At 34.5% G+C, this 18,615-nt stretch overlaps 2 protein-coding genes across 2 annotated transcripts; one reads left to right on the plus strand and one right to left on the minus strand.

Moving 5' to 3' along the window:
* On the plus strand, positions 1-7,161 carry LOC132175637 (Pseudouridine synthase family protein). Its single transcript, XM_059587641.2, has 12 exons — positions 1-153; positions 265-308; positions 433-510; positions 1,032-1,132; positions 1,382-1,469; positions 1,819-1,897; positions 2,073-2,155; positions 2,764-2,829; positions 4,410-4,466; positions 4,863-4,988; positions 5,323-5,561; positions 6,590-7,161. The coding sequence occupies exons 1-12, from the start codon at positions 54-56 to the stop codon at positions 6,693-6,695; spliced, it is 1,167 nt and encodes a 388-aa protein (XP_059443624.1). The 5' UTR covers positions 1-53; the 3' UTR covers positions 6,696-7,161.
* A 2,192-nt stretch (positions 7,162-9,353) lies between these two features.
* On the minus strand, positions 9,354-17,342 carry LOC132173453 (uncharacterized). Its single transcript, XM_059584956.2, has 10 exons — positions 17,291-17,342; positions 17,099-17,135; positions 16,809-17,019; positions 16,354-16,515; positions 16,132-16,251; positions 15,651-15,862; positions 10,470-10,680; positions 10,221-10,382; positions 9,996-10,115; positions 9,354-9,904 (listed from the first exon to the last, which is right to left on the minus strand). Exons 1-10 carry the CDS (start codon positions 17,340-17,342, stop codon positions 9,653-9,655), a joined length of 1,539 nt encoding a protein of 512 aa, XP_059440939.2. The 3' UTR covers positions 9,354-9,652.
* Between the last annotated feature and the right edge of the window lie 1,273 nt (positions 17,343-18,615).

Genomic DNA, 18,615 nt, shown 5'->3' on the forward strand with positions numbered 1-18,615 from the left:
AAAAACTCCTCAATACGTATATAGGTCAAAAGCCCAATCAGAAGAAACGGAAGATGCAGAAGAGGAAGCGGGAAGACGCCGAGGAAGACATGGAGATCGTATGGCAAACGCCGGCGAACCCACCTGAGCCGCAAGATTACATCTTCCGTAACGGTAACCAGCCAAACCACAAAAAAAGAAAAAGAAGATAGATTAAAAAAAAAAAAAGAAAAAAAAAAGAAGCGAAGTAATTAGTTTTTTTTTTTTTGGGCGGGAATGATGCAGGGAGGCGCCACGTCAGGCCGTACTACTTCGAGTTCATCTCTCATGTGAGCTGCTTGGATTCGAAAACAGAGACTCTTTCTGAATGTGTTTAGTTTTTCAATAAACCCTGATAGATTGCTTAAACCCTAATTTTTATTCGGGTTTATATGTTTGTGGGGGCTGGCACAGGTTAAGAATCGGTGGGTCGGCAAAACCATCGTCGACTTGTTCGCCGAGGAGTTCAAAGGCAGACCTTATGATTACTATGTAATTCTTTGTTCTTCGTCCTCGTACATGTCTTAAATTTAAATGTCATTTCTTTTTGGGAGACACTTGGTAATTTAATTTTAGAGTTCCAACCTTGTATCCTTAATTCATCCCCAATTTAGCCCACTTGGAAGGAAGTTTTAGAATATTAATTAAATTAAATTAAATTTGCACTTCTATAGTTTAATTTGTGTATATCAGGTTTAGCAAATGCACTACATTTTTTTTTTTTTTTGGTGATTTTGTAACTATGTATGAGTACTAACAACAGCAATACTGTCTTGTTAATATAACATTGTTGTGCTAACGTTGTGGATTTATGGGTTTTGCTTATAATGCCTTCTCTCTCTTGTCAGTTCTAATTATGCCGTATGTTTATCTCTTCTTGTTTATGTTTATTGTTTATACAGCTGCTTTAGCATTTTTCTCAATTTTTTTATTTATTTATTTATTTTTTATTTTTTATTTTTTATGTTAGGGGCGAGTCTTGAGCTTATGGATCATATGCTTGAATGCTGTAGGTTAGTGCTGTAAAATGTGGACGGATACAAGTTGATGGAGAGATAGTGCCAGTTTCGTACATGGTTAAAAACTCACAGAAGTTAAGCCACTTTGTACACAGGTTTTGTTGCTGTTCTTATAGCGAATTCATTTAAATATCTACAAGAATGTGTTTTCCTCTTAGTTATTTTATTCCAATTTGATTGGTTTCTTTTTGTTCCTTCATGTGTTGATTTGAGATTTTAATTTGGAAATTTTCTATTGGTTTTTCGTTACTTTTGTTTTGTTTATCATCACTCTTTCTATTATTATGGTATGAAAATGTATTTTGAAGTTATCAAATTGCTAATTGATGTCTCAAAGATTATAGGCATGAACCGCCGGTGATGGCTTTGGGTGTCTCTGTTCTTCAGAAAGAACCAGATGTGCTAACTATTTGTAAGCCAGCATCTGTTCCGGTAAGTCAGCAGTGGTTGTTGATATGTGCATAATATTATGTCGTTGGTTTATGTGACACTTTGGAACACATAACATTTACGCTAAGATATATCAATCATTATGATAGTCTCTATTAATCTTTATTGATAAGTATAGTCTCTATTAATCTAGAATAATATGATTACTAAAAGATATCATTTAACTCAAGTCCTTTAGTTCTTGATGAAAAATCCATAAAATCCTGCATTTGTGCCTTAGTTGTAACTTTCGTTTCAGGAGAGAGGGGAACTTATCAATTCGCACAGACTAATTTGAATTCATATTTTTAACTTAACAGTGTTAAATATTTGTTCTTTTGCTGTCATGCAGGTGCATCCCTGTGGTCAATATCGTAAAAACACCGTTGTTGGCATCCTTCAAGCAGAGCATGGCCTGGCACCTCTATTTCGTATCCAAAAGATAATAGTGTTGGAACCAAATATTGGATTTTTAAATGAAAATTGTTCTAAATTCTAATTGGGCTTCTAATTTTAATTCATTAGATTAGCTTCTTGTTCTAGTTGAATTATTTGCCTGCTCTTTTGTTGTCCAATTTTGTGTTTCCTTGACGTGATTGTGGTCAGCGGTTCATCGACTTGATCGTCTCGTCTCAGGACTCCTTATTTTGGCCAGAAATGCTTCAAAGGCTGACCTTTTTAGGCAACAGGTAAACCTTATATTACTGTTTTGGCAACGTGAAACTTCTAGTGAGCAAGAAACCAAACGTCTTTTACCCTAAAATATGAGACAGAATCATGAATGTATTAACTAAAAGAAAAAGGATGGTTTCTCAGACACAATAAAGTTAAGGACTGCCAAATAAATTAAATTTGTAAGGTGCCTACTTGTTGTGCAGCCTTGACCCAGATTTTAGTAGAATGTCATTTCATAATGCTTGCAGTTTTTTTACTTATCAAAAAAAAATAATGCTTGCAGTTTTCTTTCTGAGATCAAGGATCTTTATCCTGTCACTCATATTGTTGATGAAAATTAGAGAATGTTCAGTAGGTTCATCATATAATTTTAGGACATACTGGCTGATGGAACTAGTAGAAGGCTTGTGTGTTGCACACTCCCGTAACGGGTTACTGCGTAATGTTGTTTAATGACAATGACCTTCTTTCTAAGACCAAAGATCTTTATTGTGTCACTATTATTGTTGAAGAAAATTGAAGAGTTGCATAGAGAATCTATATGGTACTTGTTATAAAATTCACACCTGCACGTATGAGAACATGTTTCTTACTGACTTGGAGTCTAATGTGATTATCACAGATTGAAGCTAAGTTGGTGAAGAAACAATATATTGCGAAAGTTGTAGGGGAATTTCCGGAGGATGAGGTATGCTTTTGTTTAAGTTAGCTGCACAGGTAATACACATTCGTCCATTTCTCTTTCTTTTTCTCTCTGTAGAATCTCAGGTAACATAACTATTGTACAAGTGGATCTGGAATTTTCCTGATCCATTGGTAAGCAGACTCAAATTATTCTCCTCGGTATCTTTTGTCTTTATGATATTTTTCTTCTGCATTAGAGCATAGTATCTAATCATGGACACATGCTGTGGGGTTTGTTTTCAAATCACTCTACGAATCTGTCTTTATTTAGGCCTGAGTAGTTAGGGTGTGGTGTTCATAGATCACCTACTTGAATGTTAGAATTGAAATGACCCAGAGAAAAGCGCTAGTCACATCCGCACTATTACCCCAAAATGACTAGTAAATTTGAAGCTTCTCTAGAATTCATTATAAAGCCCAGTTTCACCTAGTAACTAGGCAATGTGGGACTTATTACCCATGACTATCTTTTATAAACCACCCATTCTATACGGGCTTCTTCTCATCTTCCCAATATAGGACCAGGATGTTACAAACTCCCTCTCTTAAATTCCTGACATTCTTGTTAGGGTCACGTCATGCAGTGCTCCAATACCACATCACTTGGCGTTATTAGGTGGCTCTGATATCACTTGTAACTACCCAGGGAAAAGCGTTAGCCACATCTGCGCTATTACTCCAAAATGACTAGTTAATTTGAAGCTTCCCTATAATTCATTATAAAGCCCAGTTTTACTTAATAACTAGGCAATGTGAGACTTAACACTCATGACTATCTTTTATAAACCACCCACTCTATGTGGGCTTCTCTTCATTTTCCCAATATGGGACTGGAGTGTTACAAGAATAGTGGACATTAGATTATCATATTATACTCCACTTTATTTTTTCAAGGATGTCACAACTCTTCTCTCTCTCTCTCTCCATGTTGCATGCTACAGAATTTTTGTTTCCTTGCTTGAAAAATGGTCTATGATTTTCAAAATTATTTGAGTCGGTGTGGCATTATGTTTGAAGAACTGTGATGTGGTTGTGATTTTTTTGAGGCATTTATGCATGGCAGAGTACTATGTGCATCTTGAAGAAATTCAATCATATTCTGAACGGTGTTCCACTTAATCTTGGTCAAGTTGATGATCATTTATATGCCTTACATTGTAAAGAACTCTTATAGGTTGGATGTAACATAATGGGAAGCATAAGGCAAAGCTGAACACGATAAATTGCTGCTTATTTATAGAAATAGATATACTTGGTTTCTATCTGTTTTTGTTCTGAATTACATAGTTGAGAAATGGTACACACAACTCCAACTCTCACACTCCCTAACGTGGCATGTAAAATTACAATTAGATCTTGGATAGTGTTCCAATGGTGATTTTGGATGCCACATCAGGGAGTGTGAGACTGGGAGTAAGAATGTGTATAACATTACTCTTATAGGGTTTAGGTGAACCCACCAATTTGCAGCTTTCAATTATATGTTCACGATTCAGTGATATGGATATTAGAAGCGTTGTTCTGTCATATGCTTAAATCACTATTATTTCCCCATTTCACAATTATTTTGAATCTTCTTTTCAGCAAATTGTTGATGCTAACGTAGATTATAATGCTCGAGAAGGAAGGAGCACAGCAGAGGTGAGTTGTTTTATTCAACCCTCTCTAATGGCAGAACTATAGATGCTATTAACTGTGAGAGGAGAAACACAGAGAGAAGAAAAAGGTGAGAAAAGAAAGAGAGGGGGAGGTGGGGGTTGAATAGGATGAGCTGTTATTGTTGGTTCTTACTAATGAGTAACACTAGGAGAGTGTGTGCCTAGCTCTTTTCGCTGCTTGTTAAAGCAAGCGTTTTCCTCTCTCTTTTTTTTTTTTTTTTTATATAATTATTTTTTATTTTTAATTCATTTGACTTGACTGTAACTCTTTGACATGGTCGTTAGTGATTACTAAATTGTCTATTAAAGGCATTTGATTTAAATGAGACAATTAATGAAGTACGTTTACTGAACCCATAAGCAACTTTTGTTTATGCAGGTTAGAGATACTAGCAGTGATACTCCTGCAAAAGGGAAGACTGCCTGTACAAAATTTACTCGGATTAGTACAAATGGAACTCATAGCATTGTTTTGTGTGAACCAATCACGGGCCGATCTCATCAAGTAAGAGAATTTGACTCGTTACATGGGAATGTTACATTATCCGTAGCAATATTTTAAGAGAGGGTCTGCTGCTTCCACGAAAAAAAAGAAAATTTTTGTTGGTTTTTGTTTTGCCTTCGTGATTTTGCCGTCGGGGCGAATATTTGTTCTCAGCAGAACTTGTGAACTTTTTATTGTGTTTTTTTTAATTTTCTTTATAAAGCTCTCTTACATTTCATTTTCTTCTTCCTTTGAAATTTCCCTTAAATACATATGTTTTAGTGAACTAGCTTTGTTATATTTCTGGTTTGAATTAAATCAAGTTCTAACACTCTCCCCCCCACCTCCCGTGTAGATACGTGTCCATTTGCAGTATACTGGGCATCCAATAGCCAACGATTTGCTTTACCTTTCTGAACATATAACTGATAGGTCTGCTGGAGGAATGAGTGCTGATAGAGCTGCTGTTAAATCACACCATTCTCTAAAGTCAAGTTTTTATGATAAATGTCTCGATGAATATGAAGAAAACTCTGGAGATGAGTTTAGCATTGATCCTTTGTGTACAAATTGCCCAAATCTGGTTCCAAAAGGGTAAGGGACTTTCTCTTATGATAAGAAATTTGTTGGAATGCAGTTCGATTTTACTTAACTTATATGGTGAAATATGTCATGAATATATTGTCGGTGTGAAGGGATCTACCAATTGCACTGGCCACATAGCTCAGGGCACTGGGAAACCAGTCTTCTGAGGTTTCTGCTGAGTGAAAGAGTATTTATTTGCTTGTGGTTCAATCTTTTGTCAGATTCTCGATTATGTTATAATGAGAAACTTACCAAGTTAGTTCTGATTTCTTTTTTTGTGCTTGATACTATCATGTCTTCCATTTAGGTGGAACATGTTATGGTGTCACATTTTGAGACAAATATAGCAAGGTTGTCTGAAGAATTTATTCACCGTCGCATTGTTAAAAAGAAAAGAAAAAAAATAGAGAGATTAGGAAAAAGATATGATAGAAAATGCCTATAGATTGGATCTGTCTTATGAAGTATCTATGAGAAATGGATTAGAAAACTTGGGATCTGCTTAACATATATTTACCAGCAACTTGAACCATATTTACAATTGAGACTAAAATACTCTCTTTCTCTGTTACAAACAACTTACAAGATACTTAACATAACGTTGAAGATAATTGTTCATCTTTCTAATTTCTAATATTTTTCAATTCTTGTACCAAGAAATTGTCTGTGCATGAATTTTGCAATTTTCTAGTGGAATGGTGACTGTCCATTCAGGTCCATATTGAGGATCTATTAGGTTGAGAGTGCACCTTGTCTTTACAGAGCGATATTAATGTGATGTATTCAATAGTTATCAATTTTTACAGAAGACTTGAGAAGTTAGTGGCATTAACATTTTGGTATGAGCAACATGGAAAGATTACACTTATCAAGATTCACCATCTATGCTTGCTTGAGTGGTTCATCATTTGGGAGCTGAGTCACATACTTCTAATCATTCCATATTCTTCTCTGAATATGCTTCATTTTATTCTCTACTGCTAAAAAAAAGGGTATTCTTTGTCCACGATTTCACTTTGTTACTTTTTAAATTGCAGATACGATGCACTTGAAGAGGGTTTGTGGCTACATTGTTTTAGATACTCTGGACCTGGATGGACCTATGAATGCCCATATCCAGATTGGGCATCATCAATAAGCTAATCAGTCGATTCTTTCCTCTCTTTTTCTCCTTTTTAAATTCATACCTTGAGAAAATTGTATTGCTCTCCTGTTCTGAAAAATACTGAGAAAATTGTCAACTTGGGTTAACCCTGTTTACTGAAGAGCATGGTCAATCAGTCATAAGAGTGTCCTGCTAAGTTGTGGATTTGCAGGTTCATCGTGTGAAGACCATATATGCTTTTGTGGGTCATGGATTCCAACCAACAATGCCTGTTTCTTTATCCAGATTTGGCCCTTACCTTTGCTAGACAGCCATCAAATGTTTATGCACAAAGGAGAAGGGAGTCCTCCTTTGGCTTTATTTCTTTCTTTAATGTAAAAGATTAGCAGATCTACTATATAGTGTGTACTGGTGAGCTGACCAACACTTGAACTGTATTGAGCTGCATGCATGTAATTCCAGTTCCATATGCACTGCTAAATATTTATATCACCGTCTTGATTAAAGCATGTACTTTTATAATGATTTTGAATCTTTTTAGGATTGTGCCTTTTTTTTGGAGAAACTGAAATATCGTCCGCTCCTTCACACCAAATCTCAGTTCGTGGTAATTTTATGTATTTTTAACCAATCAATTTCCCACCCAAATGTTCAGGGGTTCTAGCAATTTAATTGGGGGACATTTCTTTCTTTTAAACATAATTTTACTCAAAGATTCTCCCACTAGGCCATTAAAAAGTACCGAGTCCCCGAAGTTCATGGAGAACAAATTTCATAATCAAGTGGTTATAATTTAAATATAGGTCGCAATTATTGCTAATGCCCACACTAATATATGGGTTTGTGCTCATTCAAGATTCTGGCTAAGAAAATCTGATTGCCTCTTTGTCCTTAATATTTGCTATGATGAGCTAGTATTAAGGACAGCTTTTCTCTAAACTTTTTAATCCAGTCTATTAAACTCACATATGATTTTGTACTCACTGTCATTTTTTTTTTTAATTAAAAATGTATATAGTATGTACTTGCGTGCTTTAAAAATATATGTTAGTTTAACAAATTATGATGAAATAATTTTTTCCAATCCAGTTTAGAATGAAACAATTTGTCGGATTATTAAAGAATAAACATTATTATTAAAAAATAGTAACAATGATGATGGTAATCATACGAGCCAACTCATGCAACTATAACAAAAGGCAATCAACATTAGATGGTTTAAATTGAGCAGCATGTGTACGGTACAAGGTGGATATTAGCTACAAATTGTTGTAAAAGAATTGTTGGTCTAGTATTTTTCATAAATTAATATGTATTATTAAAGTTTAGCCTAATATAAAACTTCAAATAATTTAACCATTTAAATCATTATTTTGGACAACTTTAAACTGATTTAGTTTACTGCTGTGAGCATTCCTACAAGTTGGCTACAGCTTGATAGATACACAAAAGAGATAAACTAGTCATACTTGCACTTCTCACGGCTAGAGTTTGAATTCAGAATAGAGATACTATTTGAAGGCAGAAAACAAAAAACAAAAAAAATCAAATAGTTTGAGGCTGCCCAGAAAGCTAATATTCAAGGCTCTGGAAGGCATTGCCCATATATAGCAGTGAAGAAAGCAGGTGTACAGAAGGCCATAATCCACATAAACTACTCTAAACTCATTGTCCTTAGAATGGAGATTGGAGACAGCACACCTACACTCGTACGTGCATCTCTGACTCCGATGAAAAGACATACTAAATTGTCTCAAGGCCATAAAAGACAAGATTCTCTCATAGTGAAATTCACATGCATAATGCTTACCTACCCTTTATTTCCTCCAGTGCCTGCCAAGGGCTACCACTGAACATTGATATGGTAGGGCCACTCAGATCTGACTGAGACCAACTTTCAAGTCATTTGACACTTTACATATGCAGAATCTGAAATTCTCCACTATTTGGATTCATGGGAGCCCCTTTTTTTTTGTCTGTAATTCTCCATTCATTCGCTGAGGGTTGGCCTAAAACAACAACACTATCACAACAAGTGGATTGGTCAAAAACATGAAAAATAACAAGCCCCTCGCCTTTTGTGCTGGTTAGGCACTCTTATGTTTTTTTTTTTTTTTTACCTACTGTATGTACCTAAGTTGATACTATGGCGATATTAAAAAACATTATGCGTGAACTCAACTATTGGAATAAAGTAATAATACTATTCACACTCATTTATCACACTCATTTTACTTCGACTGAAGTAACATACTTTAAGTAGCTTCTATTTCTTTTTTTAACTTGGAAAACCACTTAAAATATGTCACAACTATTGGTATAAAATGGATATATATGAAGAGTAGCATTACTTAGTGCAATTTGGCAATAGGACCAACAACATATATATTTTAGTTTTCAGGCAAAGAGCAGGCCACACATCCAACTATTGTGGGGGTATTTTTGCCTTGCAAGTTAAAGATAATACTTTGTGTCATGAAGTAATAGTTGGTATTGGTACTAATTAGGGTATTGCAACTTTGAGTGCAAAGTTAGGTAGTTCATAGTTAGTAAGATTATTAAGCAAAAGATCTGACTTATCAATTTCTCTTAATTATTTCACCAATTATAAATTTGTACTTGCGGCCACTGGTACTCTTTTTGTTTTGTGCAGTTAAAGCCAAAGGCTATAAATCACTCAAGCAAGATATGATCAATTTTTCTTGCAATAATATGATGGGGACACTTAAATTACAGAGAGATAGCTAGAGAGAGACCCCTTGCATGCTTTGAGTGAAGACTTAAAAGTGCTCTGCAATAGGATCTTGAGGAGGGAGGGACATACTAAGAGATCAGACACACTAAATGACTACTTAACCCCTAGCCTTGGCTCTTAAGTACTACAGTAACAAGCAAATTTAAACCAAACTTCACATAAACACAAACAAATTAAAAACTACCACGTCCTCTTGAATGGTTAATTAAGGTTTGGTGGAGTACGTAGTACTCATCAATATCATCCATCCATGTCTGTCTTGGATTCTTGTGCCTTTTCCTTCTCAATTATTTGATTTACATTCCCATTTGAGAGAGAAACCACAGAATTCAGCTCCGGACACACAAGTGTGGTAAGCTTAACTGCATCAATGATGTGCTCAGGTACATGTAGCTTTGGCTCCTCCAGGACCAGAACCGAACTGGCCCTCTTGTAAAATATGTAGAGCAGCATCTGAACAATGCCAAAGAGAAACCCCACTGTATTTGGAAGCTGTTGATGATGCCAAGAAGAAGAAGTTAATGATAGAATTAGCATTGAGTAGTTGGAGGTTTATAATTATAATAATGCATGCAGTACTTACAGCAATATAATAGTCCTTGAGAAAAAGTCCATAAAAGAACCACATCACTGCGCCTAAGGTGAGGAAGAAAGACAAAGGAAATGGCATGTACTCGACACTTTTTGTTCTTATGACTTGTCTCTGCAGAATATGAAGAAATTAACTAATTAAGGTAAGCCGAGAAATAAGGGAAGATTTTGTCTCAAAGTAAAAGCCATGAAAATTCCTGGTTAATTAGCTTCTCACCAAGATACAAAGAGGTGCAGCAAACACACTAAGGTTAAAAACCAAGCAAATCCATCCAAGAATCTGGATACGTTTTGTGCCTTTTGCTAGGTAGAGAGTGAGGAGAAGCATGAGGCCGAAACCAAAAACATTTAGCAGGAGAAAAAGCTTCACAGTCGTGATCTGATCAAAGATAGTAGAATTATTATTATTATTAATTAATTAAAGAAGCATCATGAGGGTGATTTTGTGAGATCTATATATATATACCCTTGCCATCCTGGTTGCATAGAATAAGAACAAGATAATGTAGATGGACTCAATTAAGCAGCCAACTGAGTTTATGGTGATAAGAAGATTTGCATCTTTCTTAAGCATCGCATAGTAGATCCACAGCATTGAACTGAAGAGTGCAATCACATAAGGAACTGATTGAAAACCTTCTGTGGATTTCCTCTTATATATCTGATAGAATGTTGGCCTGCAACAAAAACCAATAAATAAATCACATTCTTATTCACTAATTAGTCACGTTGAGTTAGAAAAAGAAGAAAGCAAAAACAGAAAAAAAAAAGAAAAAAAAAAAGAGCGCTTACAGTGGAGCAAGGTAGACCATAAATGAGATGATGTTGCCTACAAGAATAATAAAAAAAGAAAAAAAAACATGAATAACAAAGAATGTCAATTCTTTAAAGAATTTTATAGCCATTCACCTTCCTACAATTATATATTAATTTGAAATCAAATAGTTAGAGGAGAAACTTTGAAAACATATATAACTACTATATATGTGTGTATATATAGCTGCATGTGCATTAAGTTACGTGGAATTACATTAGGATTAATTAGGTCACTATCTAGGGTAAAAAAGAATAGGTGAAGGAAAACTTTTGGTAACTGGTTACAATAAAACTTTGTATATATACCTAGAAGGCCAAATGCAAAAGCCAATGACTGGTGAAAGGCCATTTCTGCTACTCTCTTCGACAGAAACCTAAAGACTTCTCGATCCCTCTCTCTCTAGCTAAAGAGCAGTGTTTTCAAGTGAACCCCCTTAGCTATCTCGTATCACTCAATGGCACAAGGGTGTCACGTTTTATAGTGAGGAGGGGTACAGCCAAGTGGGATTCAATCAAGTTGCAACTTGCGAGCATGTGTGAACCAACACAGTGTAACTTTCGGTTCTTTCCCACTTGTTTACTCTGGAAACACTGCACAAATAACCTTAATTAGTATGTTCTTATCGTACAAAACCCCACCTCACTAAGTAAACCCTACTTCCTACCATTCCTAGTATCACACCAATAGGTGTGGTCCCACTTAGTCCCTTTCTTATGTGTCACCCACTTAATGGTTTTAAGGTTTACAACTCATAGCTAGTTAGGAATACTCAGACTTCCGCTAGTTGGAATTCCGTGTAAACAATTTTTAATACGATTAGCAATTTGATACGAATCAACACAAAATCAGTGGATCATTTTATGATTTACCTATATAATTTTATACCTATACAACTTGACATGCCAACACGAATTATTACTTCTAGTATCTGATATATGAGAGGCTATTCAGACTCCATATATATATATAAGTTTGAACAGATATTTAAACAGTCCAAACAAGTGAAATTCAAATCACTTGAATAAGTGAGATCTGAACAATCTCTCACATATGACACTCATTTACTGGATCTTGGTCGTAAACTTCCTTGATCTTTAGGGTATAGTGGAATTAATTCCTCTACTTGCCAAGTGACCAAGCTCATTGAACCATAATGTTTGTTGCTATCAATTGCTCCGATTAAGTAATTAAAACGCACCATCCAATTAAACCCGTTTCGGGAAAAAAACACAGCGGTACAATTTAGCAATGTGAGTGGACGAATTTTGCCCATTCTCCTCCTTTTCAGTAAGATTCTCTATTAATTAGTTAAGGAAAATGACTGGGTGACTCTTGAGAAGTACTTCCCGACAACAAAAAAACAAAAGGCACAACAAGACAGTGGATGGGGCCTGTACTATATATCAGAAGTAGGGAGCCCACTTGCTCTTTGTAGGGATCCGGCCGGAGCCATTAGATCAGAATCCACTAAGCAGCTTTTTGATTTGTAATCGCACTTGATGAGGGAGAGGTCTGCCAAATGTTTGCCTAATTGGCATAAAGAAGCAATCAAACGGTGGATAAGAGGGTGATGGTGATGATGGATGATACATATATATGCTGCCTTGCCCAGTCAGGGAACACCTATGGTAACTCGTAGTTGACACACAGCCGCTATGCTATATCTTAGCTACTCCTGTATAATATTTCTGTGTACTGGTTTTTGAATCACCTAGCCACCTGCTGCTCACATGCCCACGATCATCTCCTGTCCATGCCTGAGCGGAAAGGAGATGTTTACTAAAGCCTAATTACCATTAAATTAATCTCTCTCTCTCTCTCTCTCTCAAGTTTGGACCTCAAAAGCTACTAGGGGTCTGTTTGAATTTGTCGTTTGAAAACATAATTTTTAAAAGCGTAATTAAGTGTTTGGTAATAATTTGACCTTTAAAATCGCACTTTAACATTTAAAATTTTACTTTAACTTTTTAAGTTGATCATTTTAAAAAATTGACCTATTTCCCTATGATTATGTTTTCAAACCATAATTTTTAAAAAATGCCCTAAAAAATGCACTTTCAAAGGATACTATTTTCAAGATTTTGTTTAAAACTTCATTTAAAAAAAATATGCATTTTTATCCTACAAAATCGCAAAACTAAACGAACTCTAATTCATAACTTTTTATGGCCTATTACCCCATATATAGAAGGACCCCCCCCCAAAAAAAAAAAAAAAAGGGGGGGGGAGGGGGGGGGAGGCTCAGGGGGAGGGTGGGGGAGTGTTGAAATGCAAAAGCTTAATAGAATAGAGCTACCCATGGTTTTTTTATTTTATTTAATTTTATTTATTTTATTAATTCGTACACAGAATTTGATGGGTGAAATCCAAATTCTAGCTAGATCACACCCACATACATATATACTGTTTTTAGTTCGAATTGATATTGATTTTTCAAACTTTTTATTAGTGGAGAAGTTATAAACTCCTAAAGAATAATAGAGAATTAGATAAGAATATGCGTTTGGAGAAGTACGGCAAGAATATTGGTGGCATCCCGGCCAGGTAAAGATTATGGTTTAAATTAATGTTTCTTAAGGTGGCCGGTCATTTGTTTTTCTCTAATTGATCATTTAGTATAACTCATGCCATAGATCATAATTTTATCGCACAATATTGACATAAAGTCCTAATTTTTGAATCAATCAATGTTAAAAAAATAAATAAAGGGTTGGTTGAAACTGTTATATTATTGTGAGATAGTTATGAGATAAAAATATGGTATATAACATTACTTTTTCAAACATGAAGTTGAAGAGAGATCAATGATGGTTGTATTTTGTTTTGAGTAATTAAAGTTATTTAGTAAACGATTATACGACTATCATATAACTAAGATAACGTGACAATGAAAATCAATATTTGAATCAACAAATGCTTGTAAAAAAAAAAAAAAAATCAATGACTTATTTTCATTATTATATCATTTCAGTTGTATGAAAGTCTGAAAGTCTATATATAACGGTATACTAAATAATATTTTTCTTTTCTTTTATTTTATTATTCAAATTCGTTGTAGGTTAAAAGGAAATGATCCTACAATTTCGCATTCAAAAAATTAACTTTGTCAGTAATATTAGTAAATAATACTTGAAAGTGAAAATATTCCCTGGAGTCTTAGTGCATTAAGGAATAATTTTGTGATTATTCAATTTCCGTACAATTTTCTGTTATGCTTAGCGCAAATACTGATCAGTCAAGACTAGTGCTGCCCCTTCTTTAAATGGGCAAGCCACCCGTGGGGAGGGAGAACTGGGGAGGGCTTCACCTACGTGTGCCTTTTTGTTTTTTCAGCACCTATATATGTGTGCCTTTTACTTTATAATTCTCTTATACCAAAAATGGAGGGAAAAGAAAAAAAAAAACTAATGCTTTTAATTAATTAAGAGTATTATTAGGAATATTAAAATTTTTATTATAAATTTTTACAAACTAACAGGACAATATACATGACGATGGGCACTTACTACATAGATTACTAAAATTGAATTGACATGTGGCAGTTCACTGTCACGTTTATGTGACAGTGGACTGCCATATAAACAAACATGATGGTCTAGGTGAAACTTGGTACACACCTTAAAGTACGGGAGTACTATCATATATGTATATATATAAGAAAATTATAGTAAAATTTGTAACACCCAAACATTATTTTCGAAGAACAATTGCCTTAGCCTGATGACGATCCGTGACTCATACCACTTACGAGATCAATCTTGGCAGTAAAACGACAAGGTTCTTGGAAGAATTATTTCTACAAAACGGGCCCATAAAGTTCCAACTTTTTTACTTCAATAAAATATTCTATAGATCTAAGATTCTAAGGGGTCTTCTTTCATTGAAGGAGGCCAGGACATGATGGATATTATTGGCTTCGATTATTCTTTAATGGAATAAGACACGACATCAAATTTTCTGTCATAGTCATAACGTAAGGTTGGTCTACTTCCACTGTAGCCAAGTACTCTGATTATTTTATGCTCTTAAAGTTTATATCCATACACACAAAGCCATGTATTTGATTATTCTATTCAATTTTTAGATCCTTTATGCTAGATTGTGAAATTTTAAAGTTTGTAGCCGTAACACGAAATCCAAATTTATTATGTTCATATCCAATTTTTTTTCTTTATTTTTTTTGGGTAGGTATCACTATATATATATATATATATATATATCCATTAATTCATCGTACATATTACTTTTTTAAAACATAATTTTTATTTTCATGAAAGTTATAAAACGTGAACTGGTCTAACGTTCATGACTATCACACACCGATCACTAAAATATAAACTATCATGTGACAATTATTGTATTTACAAATTAAAATGATACTTCATATAACATTTATTAAGTCAAATAATAAAATATGAACGGTTAAGTGATAATCCATATAACACTTATTTTTATTTATACTGTCAGGTTAATTAGTTTATAAATATATTCCATCCTTGTTACTAATGGTATTATGAGCATCACGATAGCAAAATATTTCGATGAAGTTGGGCTTTCACGCAAACAAAGAGCTGAAAATTAATTAAACATCAGAGGCATAAATGTACATCATCCTCTCTGGTACAAGATTAAACATCAGAGACATTAATTAATGTACATCATCCTCTCAGCTGGTACAGCCTTATGAGAGAGAGGGAGATAGAGAGAGATAGGAGTGGGGGATACAAGTATCGGATAACTGGCCGGGCTTGGCATGAGGCTTCCATGCATGCTTTAAACATCGTGGTATATGTTTGTTCATGCCCATAATTTTGAATATTGTCATGTTACCCGTTTTCAACAGAGTTGGGATGAGAGGACGCTCGTTCCTCGGATGTCATAGTTGTGGACACTTGTACCTCCGATGTCATGGTTGTGCTCATTTTTACAACATCAGCTTTGGTTTCTGGAAGCTTATCATCCAAGACTGTTTTGTAATTCTTGTAGATTACGTAAAGCACCATCTGAAGTACCCCAAAGACGAAGCCCAGTATGTTTGGGAGCTGTATAAATTAATGAATATGAAAAAAAAAAAAATATATATATATATATATATATATATCATTAAATCCGATAAATGAAAGAGCTAGCATAGCAACCAACCAACGCACCAAACAATGATTAATTGGACTCGAAAAGTTAGTGCCTAAAGGTATATTTAATTTGCTTAGATTATTAATTAGAATATTAGTTGAGCTGCGTATTATTTTATAGAGGCAGAAATCTCAAAAGATACTTCTTCTATTTATTATTCCAGAAATCAAGGACTTACCGCAACATACAAATCCCTGGAGAGAACACCATATAAGAGCCACATAACAGCACTGATTGTGAGAAAAAGTGACAAGGAAAACGGCATGAATTCCACGCTCTTGGTGCGTATCACCACTCTCTGCATATATATATAGTAGTAAAATCATGCTTAAAAAAGAAGAAAAAAAGAAAAAAAGAAAAAAAAAAAAAAGTTTTGAGTGAAGAGAATATATGTGCTCACCATAATGCTTAGAGGAGCGGCAAAGACACTCACGGAGAAAGCTACACAAACCCATCCAAGAACTCGTACACGGTTTGGTCCTTTCGCTAAGAGTTGGGAGAGTAGAAGAATCAAGCAAAACCCCCCGAAATTCATCAGAAGAAGAAGCCTCAACGTGAAGATCTGTAATCCCAAGTTCTAACTCTTTTTAGTATATTATTTATGAAACTAGTAAACTTTTATATTCATCCAAAAAAAAAAAAGTAGAATGTTATGCTACTATCATATTACTATAAATATAAAGAATGATTTAATAACTGATTTTCATTAGCACATATGTCATCTCAATCGTAATCAATCATATAACAATTTATTAAATAAATTGTTTTTAGATTTAATTGTGTGAGTTATATATATATATTGGAAAAACAATATTATTAGAGAGAGAGAGAGAGGAGTTTAGAATTAATCAGTACCCTAGCTTGCTTGGGTGCATAAACGATATAAATAGCGATGTAAATGGTCTCAACAACACAGCCGACTGAGTTAATAGTAATAAGAAGGATTTCGTCAGGCTTAAGTGATGCATAGTATATCCAGAGCATCGAACTGAAAAGTGAAACCACGTATGGAACTGATTGGAACCCGTCCGTTGATTTCTTCTTACAAACCCTAAAAAACGTTGGCCTGCAATATTGAAGTTCAAATAACTTTACTATACTATGGAAAATTCATTAAAAATAAACCTCAAAGAAGGAAAACTTACACTGGAGCCAGAAAAACCACAAAGGAGACAATGTTACCTACCATATTGACGACAAAAACACGAAATCAATCAATATATATTTCCTTCTAGACAATACATACAAGTGTATAGGTGGCAGTAACTCTGTGTGTGTGTGTGTATATGTTAAAAAGAAAAGAACGTCAATAATTAATTCTATATATCTATATATACCTAGAATACCAAACGTAAAAGCCCAGGGATTTTGAGCAGAGAAGATGGCCATCTCTTTGGTTCTCTCTCTGTTGAAAACAGAAAGAGATATTGGAACTGATCGAAGGGGCAGGGTTTCAGGGAAGCCCAAGCCTTCTTCTCTGAGTACTGACTCAAAACATTATACAAACTTGTGTGCAGTGGGCGTACATATATATAGAGGTGGTGGTCATCCATGTTGCATGAAGAGTGAATGATTTATCACTTATGTTTTAAAGTACTAAAAAGCCATGCACTTAACATCTCTCCATACCCAAAAAGATTTCGTGGCCAGATTACTAGATTAATTAGGATGCTCCCATTGAAATTTAAAGTATTCATTTTATAATTAAGATTTTGTTTTATTCTTCGCATCCATTTATTATATTCATTTTATATTAGCTAACTTAATGTGTTTTTAAGTCATTTTTTTTTCGCTAACATGAAAAGTCAGCCGGTGTGAAATGAAATTTGAGTTATGGTTGGATACTTTAGGTTAAGGAGAGAAACTCAAACTCGAAAAATAAATAAGGAAAACCATTTATGCGTCCTAAAGGAGGTTTTCTTAGTCAATCGAAAATGTTTTCGGTTTGGCCAAGATCTTCGGTCATACTAAAAACTAAAATATCAGAAAAACATTTTTCAAAATGTATTTTATGACAAAACAAACTGAGTACTTTCTCTTCTTTCCATATGTTTCTCCTCACACCCCATTTAATTGGCACTTCTACTCTAGCATGTATTACAGCCAAATCGATCATTACCTAAATATCAATCATGCGCCCCCAACTAAATGACCTATTATTTCACATATTTTTCATGCTTTGACATCAACTTACGACGTGTGTAACATGAGGTAGACAATATGCACTATTGCAAAGAAAACCTTTTTTTTTTTTTTGAGGGGCAGTTTGGTTTTTTGTTTAAGAGCAACGTTATTGCGCTCTATCTAATAGCTTTTTGACTGTCACGCGTGAACAGAGGATTCGAAGTTTTGTTCTGGTTGTTCCAGGTGGAGCCATTCCATTTAATGACAACTATATGTATCTACCTGTTTTTGTTTTTGAAGAGTATTGGCTGAATTCCCTCTCCCACTATTCTGCCTCTTTTGATATCATTGTACTGAAATTATGTTTGTTTGCATAGAAAACTAAAAGAGAACATTGGAGGCATATTATATTGAGTTTGCGAATGCCTTTAGTCGTTATTATAAGGTGAAGATGGGGTTGAAGTGGTGTAAAAGAGTTTTAAATAAGGGTCACCTCAGAAGAGATAAGATCTGCTAAATATAACCTATGATTCGAAAT

Source organism: Corylus avellana, chromosome 3, assembly GCF_965113065.1.
Source record: "Corylus avellana chromosome 3, dhCorAvel1.hap1.2, whole genome shotgun sequence".
NCBI lineage: Eukaryota > Viridiplantae > Streptophyta > Magnoliopsida > Fagales > Betulaceae > Corylus > Corylus avellana.